Raw genomic sequence first — 12209 nt, 5'->3', positions numbered from 1 at the left:
AGTAATAAATCAAAATCACTCCTACAAGTAGAGGAACAAAACTGGTAAAATAGACAGAAAAATGAACAAAATAACAAGAACACTGAACCAACTCACACAGGAACTAACAGGGTAACAAGACACGGACTTACGGCTGGTAATCATGGCATAAGATAGATAGATAACTTTATTAATCCCCAAAGGGAAATGAAATTGTCATAGCAGCCAAAACACAGAATACACAAGAAATATAAGAACAAATACACAAAGAAAATTATACAGAAACGTACATTAACCAGCAAAGTCTAAAATAAATAAATAGGTGCACAAGTAGTAGGGAGGGGGGGTGGCAGATAATACAGACGCAAGCATACATACACAGAATAGTATGATATATAATATCAATATAGTGTATGTTATGTGATGACTGTGTAGGCTTAATATATATATATGATATATATATAAGTGTGAGGGTGCAGTGAGGTAGTGCAGAAAGTCCGGTTCAGTCCAGTTCTGTGAGGACCGGTCTGGCAGAGGCAGATGTATTAAAAAGTCTGACAGCAGGCGGGAGGAACGATTTCCTGAATCTATGGAGGGGGTGGGAGGTGTTGTCCGAGATTGCTAGCAGTTTAGCTAGCATCCTCTCCTCAACCACCTCCTCCAGGGGGACAAGCCTGGAGCCAACGGACAAGACGGACTGGCACGAGACAAAGGGAGACGCAGACTATTTAAACAAGAGGTGAGTGAACACAGGTGGAAACAATCAGGGCGGGGCTGACAATCACAAAGGCGGGAAACACGAGGGCAGGAAGTCAAGTGGTCTGAGACAAGAGGGAACACAGTTACTACAAAATAAAACAGGAAATGACAAGACAACATGACTAAACGAGACAAAAACGGTAACTTAACTTAAAATAAATGACGAGACATGACAATATAAAGATGGACGACGCGTCTCCACCACGGACTGTATATAAAGATGGCCGACACGTCTCCACCACAGACTGTATATAAAGATGGACGACGCGTCTCCACCACGGACTGTATATAAAGATGGCCGACGCGTCTCCACCACAGACTGTTTATAAAGATGGCCGACACGTCTCTACCGTAGACTGTATATAAAGATGGACGACGCGTCTCCACCACAGACTGTATATAAAGATGGCCGACACGTCTCCACCACAGACTGTTTATAAAGATGGCCGACACGTCTCCACCGTAGACTGTTTATAAAGATGGCCGACGCATCTCCACAATAGACTAGCGTGTTAGCAGTTAGCTCACTAGCTACAATCATTCACCTTCTAGCCCTGAGTATCACTATGTCACAAAGCATCAAACACTGTGTATTTTACAATGTCCCACTGAACTTTGTTGAACATTTTGTCTTTGTTGAACATTTTATTTCTACACGTGTTTTCAGAGTTATGGCGAGGACATTTTTGAGTAAAAATGACAGCGTGAGCTAAAGTGATTTCTTTGTAGTTTTTTTTATATTCCCTGATGTTCCTCAGTCTTACGCACATCCAGGAGAGACGTAAACAGGTTGTAATGAGGACAAAATGAGCAAATTAAATGTTTGAGCTGGTGTTGCTATAACCTGTTTAAAACTTCCTGTTTCATTAAAGCCCCTTCACAGCTTCTGATGCTTGTTCATTAGTGAGGGGCTAATTTGCCAAAGGAATTCTCATTACGGATGGATAACTTAATAAGGCTGCCACACTCATTTTACCTCCGTGCAGACACAAGTGCACCTCTCCTCTTCCTCGTCTTGGTTCGCGTATGATTTAGGTGTCACAAAAAAAATCATATCGATTCGTTTGTAGGTTCTCCTCCGACAACTTCATCCATATTTTTATCATACAGACGGTGAAATTGAACCGACAGTGTCAAAAGAAACACTACATCAATATGTCAGTCCACGTGTCAGAGAAGTCATTTAGCTTTAACAACCACCTCAGAGACGAATCAGCTGTGAGCGAACAAACAATCAACACCAGTCAGCTCCAAATAATCATCACTGAAAAATCGACACCGACAGTGGAACATTTCTGAGTAGCAGGGATTCAATCCAAGTTTGAAAATCAATTATGATGACTAATTGTGGCAGTTGCCTCAGTCACCTCACCCTTTGGTTTCCATCACTCGAATATGTGTGTTTCTAGAGTCCACCTTAACTTTTAGGAAAGAGACAGAAAGCTACTACTACTACTACTACTACTACTAGTACTACTACTACATATGGATGGTAAAAACACTCCAGTGGCCAAATTTGCTCAAAGAAAGTGAGGCGAAAATGAGCTTTCGATCTGCCTGAAGACGGTAATACATTTTTAAAAATCCTCTGAAGCAAACATCATTACAAAACTCCAAAACTTATTTGCTTTCTTGCAAAAGTTAGATGAGACAATTAATAGCAATCTCATGTCTGTGCAGCAAATGTGACGCTAAAGAGGGATGGGGGCAGCTCTCCTGGATGGGCCCAAAATTACTGGAGATGGTCCTCAAGAAATAGTCCCACATTTACATTACCGTTAGTGTACAGATACAGAAAGGGTTAAAGCGCCCGTGAGCTTTAGAGGTGTTGGTAGTTGTATTTTTTTTAACTTTGAACAGATCCCGGCTAGTTGTTTCCCCATGCTTCCAGTCTTTATGCTAAGCTAAGCTTATTGCTTTATGGCTCTAGCTCCATAGTTAAAATACAGACAGAGTAATATTGATCTTCTCACTTCCTTTTCCAGACATGATTCCAGACTGGTGGAGAAACACTGAATCCTTTACTTACTTGTTCATTTTTGGCCTAAAATTGTAGAATCCCCCAACTCCCAGAGGACACAGTGTCCCACAATGGTATCTATGGCCCCGGAGACAAAAATGACATTATAAAAATTTTTACAAAACCCGCAACTCTTGGAATGTGTTCAACGTCATCGCTGAAGACTTCCAGACATTCAGAACAGGCCAAATGGAAACGATAGTGCTGACAGGTTTTGTCAGCAGGTTTGCAGAGAGCAGAAGGTCTGACAGAGAAGTAAAAAAACAGTCAAAGAAATTGAAGGCGTCAGACAGGAAACAGCAAAGGCTACTTCTGTTTTGGAAGCTGGGATCACAGGAAGAGGTTCAGAGTTTGTAAAGAGCAGGTGAGACGTACAAAACAACAGGAGAAAAACGTTAAAAACAGAAGAAAAACAAGGTTGTTTGAAAGAGAAATAAAGTCCATCAGCTGACAACTTTTTCTTCAAGTGAAACACAAAAATATACAACTTGATATTGTGCCTGAACATAGATACAAACTCCATCAACCATAAAATCATCTCTTTCAAACACAGTGTGTGATCCGAGCCTCAGCGCCGCGATGAGCTCTGCAGTCAGTGTCGGGGGGGAAAATTGCTTTAATCTGCCTGTTTTCTGCTGAAAACGGTCTCCTCTTCTACTGCAGGTCATAACAGACACACCTGTACTCTACTGCCATCTACTGGAGATAAGCAGATGGCAGACAGATGCAGGAAGTTCAGCACATGCTTTGTCTGGCCTCTCTCCTTCTCCTCTTTCCTGTTTTCCTCTCCTTCCTCGTCACCTGTCCTCTCTTCCTCCCTCTTTTGCTTTCCTTTTTTAAATTACATTACTTGATTCAGTGGTCCGAATAAATCAAAATGGATAGGAGATGGAGACTCGAGAGAATACAGGATGAGAGATAGTTTAAAGGGTCAGTCACACTGGTGTCATGCCATGCAGATGGTTTATCAGCTCAGATGCTGAGATTTCTGAGATTTCCCCGTAATAAGGGAAGTAAATGGAACTTAATTTGTAGTGCTCACAGAATATAAAACTTACTTTTACAAAGACTTTCCAGAAACAATGTGTTAGTGACTGAGCTGATGGGTGGAGGGCTGTGCCGAAACATTGAGGAGAAGTTGTATATTGTATTTTTAATCTCATGAACTCGACCAGACCTTCTGTTGACTTCATCTTTGCAAACTCACCATGTTCATTGTTCAAACACAGAACTTTCTGTTTGAAAGGTGGCCATGAACAGTTGATAGTCTGCCCTTTTGCAGAGCACAGAGATTATGCTAACACTTATTGATTTATTCATTATATTTTTGTGCTCAAAGCAGCAGTACATGGAATTTGAAAGATGCTGAAAAAGACAAATGCATTTCTTTCTCTGTTTTATTTTTAATACATTTCAGATACAGCAGTTCTGCTTTGTATCAAAACAAGTTTGACCGGTTTAAACAAAGAAATTGACAGGCCCGAGCCTGACACACTGATACAGGTGCAGGCTGGGAAATAACATCTTTGTACTATGATGTTTCATTATCATAATAACATTTGACAACTTAAAGGAAAATTCAGTTTTTATACAACTCAGACAGCAGCCAGGTAGACGATTTCCTGGTTTGAGCATCTCCCAAATTTCCCTGAAATGTTGTTGTTGTTGCTTTACCTAAACTATATGCACACTTTTGATTGGCTCAAAGTCGCAATTAATCAACAAGCTTGCTAACCTTGTTTTGAAAGTGTTACTTTGTCCCATTTGAATGTAATACATTCATTGACAGCATATGTTAGGTGGTCAAAAACATCCAACAGGTAGCTTTTGGCAAAAATCCAACTTCCCCCAAAATCTGTCTACAGGCTACAAAACGTGTTTTACCACATGTGTGTAGCTTTGCCAATCATTACTTTCAGTTTTGACATTCTGGATTTAGAATGAACATTTTGGTCACCAGAAACACAAGAACACGGTTGCACTTGTAGGTTATTATCATATGACTCTGAAAATGTTGTTGCTGTCAGGTTGTTAAAAAACAGAATTTTACTTTAACCGTATTACCCTGTGAGGAAACATACAATGTGGCATAGTTGGTAAAATCAAGACCCTGCTAACAAAAGGTAACCTAGCACCACACGCATATTTAAAACACAAAAATGCTCTCTGTAACTAAACTAAATCTAAAGGAGAGCAGTGCATATCAAACCAGATATTATACATCATGATGCATATCAATCAACAGATAAAGTTTGACGCTCATTAGGCTTCTATAGCAGTATTTTCCTGTGGCCTGTACAGACTTATTAATAAAGTTACTTAAAGGACGAGGGCCAAACCAATAAGGTGGCATGGAGGGAGAAAAGTGTATCATCAGCATACGTGATCACGTGACGAGTCGAGACGAAATAGTAAGCCAATAGCACACGACATTCAGAAGACAAACTCCCAAATGAAATCTTATAAATTAGAATCTGCATTGACATGCCTTATTTTCAAACTATACACAATAAACAGAGATAAAAATACATTTACATTATTGCTTGACATTCAGTTATGGCTAAAGTTACGTTCATTATTTGCCAGAAACACAGATTTCTGTTGGGCTTTGGACCTCGAGACTGATGTTGTGGTGAGGTGGAGCAGGTGGTCAAACGTATCAGTCATGATGTTATTGATCATTGTATTTGAAATTGGTTGACTGTTTAAACACTTTGCTGACGTTTGAAGGTGAGACGGATGCACTTGCTGATTCTCGATGGTGGGACAACAAGATGTAATGAGTCACTGCTAAAAATGTCCCTCCTCCCAGCAGTCTGCTGTCCAAACTTGGTCCAAAAAGTTGACAATGACCACAGACAACAAAATGTGCACACACACACACACACACACATAAACACACATCACTCACACACTAATGGGTAGGCAGCAGATAGACTCACTGTAGTGCAACACATTCATATTTTCACCACTTTACCACATTTGACTGCATAGTGTCTATATTGCTCTTAAAACGCTGGTTGAATCCTATATTAATCTTCCTCTATCAGTTATATTTAAACAAACATGCCCATGTCAACTCAAGCGAGATATTTCTTTCTTGGATTTGTCTCATTTCAAGACTTTTTAATCAGCAGCTGTTTGAGTAAATTACTGAGCCTTTTTAACACGTGAAACTATGTACTATAAGAGTTACATCTTCTGTAGGAACCAATAGGCTGTGAGCTGCGAGCCACAGACAGGAAGTCAGAAAGGATTGAGAGACGGACTGACATGTTGTTGGTTTGGCTCTTCACTCGTACTTTAACATGCCATATCTTCTGCTCATCAAAGCTTCAGGTTATCATCATTAATTAGGCTGTCTGTCTTTTCAGCCAACGAATTTAAAGTTGGTTTGTCTTAACTGTGATTACTTGCAAATGTTGAGGTAAGATAAACCTCATTAGAGTGAAATAGACACGGAATGCAGATCTGATGAAATGCCATCAAACCGCAGCTCTTAACTGCAGCAGCCCAGAGCTGCAGACAAACTGACACTTTACTGTCACGGCCACCAGATGGCGCTGCAGACTCACTGCTAAATTAGATTGAATTTGGTGCTCTGTGTCTGACGCTGCGGCCTGAAGGCTCAGAGGAGAAAGAGGCTGCTGGGAGGAGGAATGAGATCATGGAGGATGAAACGAATTCAGAACTCATGAATGATAACTCAAGAATTTCTGCCGCCCAGTCCATCGTCAGGTTCTATCTGTGGAGAGTCTGAAGAAGTCTGGACTGTGTCTGTCTGTTCACTCTTAAAGAGTTATAACATCAGTAGAGCTGCTGCCTCTGGAAGTCAGTTTCACATGTAAAACTCTTAAGGAGTGTGTTTCTAAATACACATGGTTCTAAATACTACAGTACCCATGAGCCTCAGCGGTCGCTGCTATATTCAGAAGCTCCTGAATGTTTTTTTGAACAGTAAATATCACTTTCAGGTACAAACGTCTTCAGGTGGATCAGTCTGCTGTGTTTGAGCTTGTTTTTTTCTCCACTTGTGCATATTGACTTGGTCTTGTGTTTCCTGCTTTTTCTCAGGGACTCTGAAAACCACAGAGGAAATGTTGTTTACCAGGTCAGTGTTCCTGAAATTCAACACAAAAACTAGAAAAGAGAATTAATGTGATCGACAAATCATCAAATCTAACTTGAGTCACCAACCAAAACATGGGGTCCATTTTCACGATTAAATCCTGACTTTATGTTTCTGCTAATTAATAAAGTTAAACTGCCTGAGAAGAGATGTGAACATGACGTTTGGTGTCTAGTTGAATTATTTGGGGCTTAACGATCTGCATTAACCTGAGTGACGCATCAACAGACTGGATTTCTGCTCGGAACCAGCTGATCTCATTTAAACAAACTGAACAAACTTTGCTGTTTGAGGTGGACAGAAACAAACTGGCCGGTAAAAGTTGCCGTGAATGAAAAAAGTAATCAGGTGGTATATTTAGGACATTTAGGATATCAAAAGGGAGGATGCAGCAAAACCAGATGTTTCTTTTGGGATGAAGTGATGATGTCTTCTTCTTATCTTTACAGGCCTGTCCAACCTCATGTTTGCTCAAACATTATTCAGACCCCTTTACTTTCAATTCTACTTTCAAAATGATTTACAAGATATGTTTTTATGGGCTGGTGCAGCCATAGAAACATAGAGGAGGTGATTCATTAAGAAGCTAAATGGGGGATCAAAAGTTTAGATTTTTGCAACATTTACATAGAAACATACAGATGAGGCGTTCACTGTCAGGGCTTGGTCACGCAAGCATTTATGACAAATTTGCATCACTGCACAAATGTAAACGGCCTCATCAGAGCGAACCTGTGAGCTGGAGAGTTAAAAACAGGAGACGCTTTCATATCAGCTTGTTGCACCGTCCACTTTTATAAAACCTGCTCTGCTCGGAGTGTAAACTGCTCCACAAAAGTTGAGTCAACTCTTTGTCTCATGTAGCGACTGAGCTAGCTAGCTAGCTTGGTGAGCTATATTGGCTGGATAGCGGCAGCCTGCATGTTATGGCCACAGTAGCTCACCAACTAACGGTAGTCGTCACCGCGTCAACAAGCTTCCAGATAAACCAATTTCTGGATCAAACTCATACAAATGATTTTTGCTGCACTCAGATGTGAAGTAACTGTTAGAAGAAGAGGTGATGTCCTGACAATCTGAATATCGAAGGTGTCTTTTAATGTCAGAGGTGAAACTGATCCAGATCCAGGATCCTGGGTGCAAGACGTGTATTACTGCAGGTGGAGGGAGACGACCTGACTTCTCACTGCATCCAAAACCAGAGTCATGAGAGGAGGAGGAGGTGAAGACGGACAAACTGAGGAGTTCAAATCTCTCCGTTCTTGTGGACTCAGCTGTCCAGGAGAAGTGCAGCGGCCACACAGTTTCTGGCGTCCCGTCCTCCGTGGCCCATCGGTTCACCGCTCGGCTCTGCGGAGCTTGTGGTCAACGTTTAGTCGTCGTCGGTCTGCAGAGTCAGTTCGAGGTCGGCACCAAACAGCTCCTTATAGAGAGGAGGGAAGTGTGTCCCCACCACGTCGGGGTGAACTGCTCTGAACGCTGACAGCTTCTCTGTGTGCCGACTGCACAGTGAACGCAACGCTGACACCTTACATCTGAGCTGGGGACAGGAAACAGGAGAGGAAGGGGGGAGGGGAGAGAGGAGGGGGGGAGGGGAGATAGGAGGGGAGAGAGGAGGAGAGGGGAGAGAGGGGAGAGAGGAGAGAAAACAAGGAGGGGAGAGAGGAGGGGAGAGAGGGGAGAGAGGAGAGGAGGGGAGAGAGGAGAGGAGAGAGGGGAGAGAGGAGGGGAGATAGGAGAGGAGAGAGGGGAGAGGAGAGAGAAAACAAGGAGGGGAGGGGAGAGAGGAGAGGAGGGGAGAGAGGAGAGAAAACAAGGAGGGGAGAGAGGAGGGGGGGAGGGGAGAGAGGAGGGGAGGGGAGAGAGGAGAGAAAACAAGGAGGGGAGAGAGGAGGGGAGGGGAGAGAGGAGAGGAGAGAAGAGAGGAGGGGAGAGAGGGGAGAGAGGAGAGACGAGGGGAGAAAGGAGGGGAGAGGAGGGGAGAGAGGAGGGGAGAGAGAGGAGGGGGGGGGGAGAGGAGGGGAGGGGAGAGAGGAGAGAAAACAAGGAGGGGAGAGAGGAGGGGAGACGAGGGGAGAGAGGAGGGGGGGGGAGAGAGGGGAGAGAGGAGAGGAGAGGAGAGGAGAGAGGAGAGGAGAGAGGGGAGACGAGGGGAGAGAGGAGAGAAAACAAGGAGGGGAGGGGAGAGAGGAGAGGAGAGGAGAGAGGAGAGACGAGGGGAGAGAGGAGAGGAGAGAGGAGGGGGGGAGGGGAGAGAGGAGAGGAGAGAAGAGAGGAGGAGAGAGGAGGGGAGAGAGGGGAGAGAGGAGAGGAGAGGAGAGAGGAGAGGAGAGAGGGGAGACGAGGGGAGAGAGGAGAGGAGAGGAGGAGGGGAGAGAGGAGGGGAGACAAGGGGAGAGAGGAGAGGAGAGAGGAGGGGAGGGGAGAGAGGGGAGAAAACAAGGAGGAGAGGGGAGAGAGGAGAGAAAACAAGGAGGGGAGGGGAGATAGGAGAGGAGGGGAGAGAGGAGGAGAGGGGAGAGAGGAGAGAAAACAAGGAGGGGAGGGGAGAGAGGAGAGGAGAGAGGAGAGAAAACAAGGAGGGGAGGGGAGAGAGGAGAGGAGGGGAGAGAGGAGGGGAGAGAGGAGAGGAGGGGAGAGAGGAGAGGAAACAAGGAGGAGAGGGGAGAGAGGAGAGGAGGGGAGAGAGGAGGGGAGATAGGAGGGGAGACGAGGGGAGAGGAAACCAGGAGTGGGGAGAGGAGGGAAGACAAGGACAGGAGGGAAGGAGACAGGAGGAAACAAGAGGAGAGACGTGACAAAGGGAGGAGGAAGAGGAGGTGGACAGAAGGAGAGAAAGAAGAGAGGAGGAGCGATGAACTGGTCTGGTCCTTTAAGGGTTAACGTTCAGATGTTAAGTGAGGTAATGCATTAAGTCAACGAGGGCCTCACAAGTATAGAAATACAACTTCATACTTGTATAAGAGGTTCATTCGTCATCGAGCTGTTTAAAGACAACATGAATGTGTTGTTGTTTCTGTTGTAGTTCACCTCTTCGCCACAGGAGGGCAGCGTGAGGCCGTCCACTAACAGACGTGGTTACTGTATAACAACGGTAAAGTACTTTAATGTCACAACGTGTTGATGTTTCTGCCAAATTCATTCATCACTGATATCATTTGATTTATTTTGTACTCACTGTCATCCTAAAGGGCTGTGGTGGTGAAACAGCCTTTGACTCCTTCCAGTATCTTTAACACTTCAGCAGAGATACAGCTGTATAACTACACCTGCCTGTTTCTATGAGTAATGTAAGTGTGCACACAGAGATCTGCTTCATGTAAGCTTCTACATTTGAGTTCTTTTTATGAAGCAATAGTTTTGTAATTTAGGTTTGTTTATGAGGGTTTAATAAGTAAATCTGAGCCTCACGTCTCATCTTCAACGCTGTTCTCATCAGTTATGGAGACCGGACCTCGAGCAGTTTGTCCGGAGCAGCTTTTGAATGTGAGTGCTCCTCTAACTCTGAGACAATTTGAGACAATGTCAGTGAGGACATTTTGTCTCACTGCTTCAAACGTATACTGGAGGTGATGGTTACCGTACTGCGTGTACCTTGTTTAGCAGTCCGTCCTCTCTCTGGTTCTTCTGCAGGACGTGTTGCAGAGCCAGCTGAGTCTTCTGCTGCAGCTTCTCCACCTGCAGCTTCTCCTGCAGCCACGAGCGGTCTGCAGCAAACACACACACACACACACACACACACACAACCTGTTTCAGCTTGTGAAGTTCGATGTTTAGGACGACGGAGGAGGAGAGTGATGAGACGTACCTGCAGAGAGCAGAACGAATGCTGAGAACAGGGCGAGCTCGTCCTCCGACAGATGCAGCAAACACATGCTTTTAGCAAAGTCGAACACTGACGTGATCAAGTCATCACAACCTGGTAACACACACACACACACACACACACACACACACACAGGGAAATAGTGAGTGAGTGTTTATAGCTCAGAAAGAAAAAGAGAAACAGTGAGATTCAACTTGGAGTCTGTTTATTGTGACTGAGGGCGCACAGATCTGATATTTACCTCCTCACTGAAATGTATGAATCTATGAAAGAGTTTAAAACAAATCATTAAATGACTGAAGGACAGACATAGATGACATATTTTAAAATTACAGCTAGTTCTGTGAAGAGAGAGCTGTTAATGATGGTGTGTGATTCATAAGTTTCAGTGGTGGAAGAAGTACTTATCTATCTACCACAGTGTATAAATATTATGTTACAAGTAAGAGTCCTGCATTCAAAATTGCCAAAATATAATGAACCAAGTATTAGCATCAAAATTAAGCACCAAAAGTAAAATTATGCAGAATGGTTCATTTGAGAATAATATATCAGCCTGTGGGTCCGGGAGGCAGACACACTCTCTACTTTCAAGAGGAGGCTTCAAACTTTGCTTTTTGATCAGGCTTATAGTTAAGGGCTGGCTCAGGCCTGCCTGGACCGGCCCCCTAGTTATGCTGCTGTAGGCCTAGACTGCTGGGGGACTTCCCATGATGCACTGAGCTTTCCTCCTCTCCCTCTCCATCTTTACACATTCATATATATATATATATATATTCTGAATGCCAGGTGCATATTCTGGAGGCCGGACTTCAAAATGTCTCCTCTGCTCAGCTGATCAATCCATTCACTTTGTGTAGCATGCTCATATTTCTTTTCTACCATATGACCCACAGGGGGCGCCACAAGACACATCTCAAGAAAAGTATTCAAACGTCCTCTTCAACTGAGCACATGGTGGGTGAAGAGGAGATGTTATTGTAGCTGCCTCTCTGATCAGGAACCTGTTAGAAAGTTCCTCCACTCACCTAAAGCCTTGAAAGCATCAGGACCTGCGAACTTCCCGTCGAAGTAGACGGTGTTGTTCTGCGAGTCAAACACCCGACACATCCGGACGAAGACGACCTCCAGAGAGCCTGACAGAGAGAACATGGAGACGCTGATGATGATTTAATGACTCACTGCTTAATATCTGATTCATCTGATTAATCAGTCAACATGTCAAACATTTCCTTTTCTACGGGACACTAAAGAAACATTTTGTCCTGTGAACTGTGAACTTTCATCACTGTACTTTACTGTACACTGTACAGTGTACTTTACTGTACACTGTACAGCAGGACGGTGTGTGTGAGTCACAATGAACTACAGCTCACTGATGACTTTTTAACAACAATAATAATAATAATAATAATAATAATAAGATGTATCAGGCTGTGGTGCAGTAGATCTGGGTTTGGCTCTGCACATGGGACCAGACTTCTGACCCGCGGCGG

The 12209-nt window shown here is 43.8% G+C and overlaps 1 protein-coding gene across 1 annotated transcript in view; it reads right to left on the bottom strand.

The window, feature by feature from the left end:
- Window positions 1-8259: 8259 nt before the first annotated feature.
- LOC139285415 (nuclear receptor ROR-alpha A-like) overlaps window positions 8260-12209 on the bottom strand; it is a 66092-nt gene continuing 62142 nt past the window's right edge. The window contains exons 9-12 of the mRNA XM_070906016.1: window positions 11742-11849; window positions 10696-10806; window positions 10482-10594; window positions 8260-8427 (exon numbers count right to left, since the gene is read on the bottom strand). Coding sequence (XP_070762117.1) covers window positions 8260-8427; window positions 10482-10594; window positions 10696-10806; window positions 11742-11849 — 500 coding nt within the window. The remainder of the gene's footprint in view (window positions 8428-10481; window positions 10595-10695; window positions 10807-11741; window positions 11850-12209) is intronic.

Source organism: Enoplosus armatus, chromosome 1 (genome assembly GCF_043641665.1).
Source record: "Enoplosus armatus isolate fEnoArm2 chromosome 1, fEnoArm2.hap1, whole genome shotgun sequence".
Classification (NCBI taxonomy): domain Eukaryota; kingdom Metazoa; phylum Chordata; class Actinopteri; order Centrarchiformes; family Enoplosidae; genus Enoplosus; species Enoplosus armatus.
This window is presented reverse-complemented; position numbering and strand designations above follow the sequence as displayed.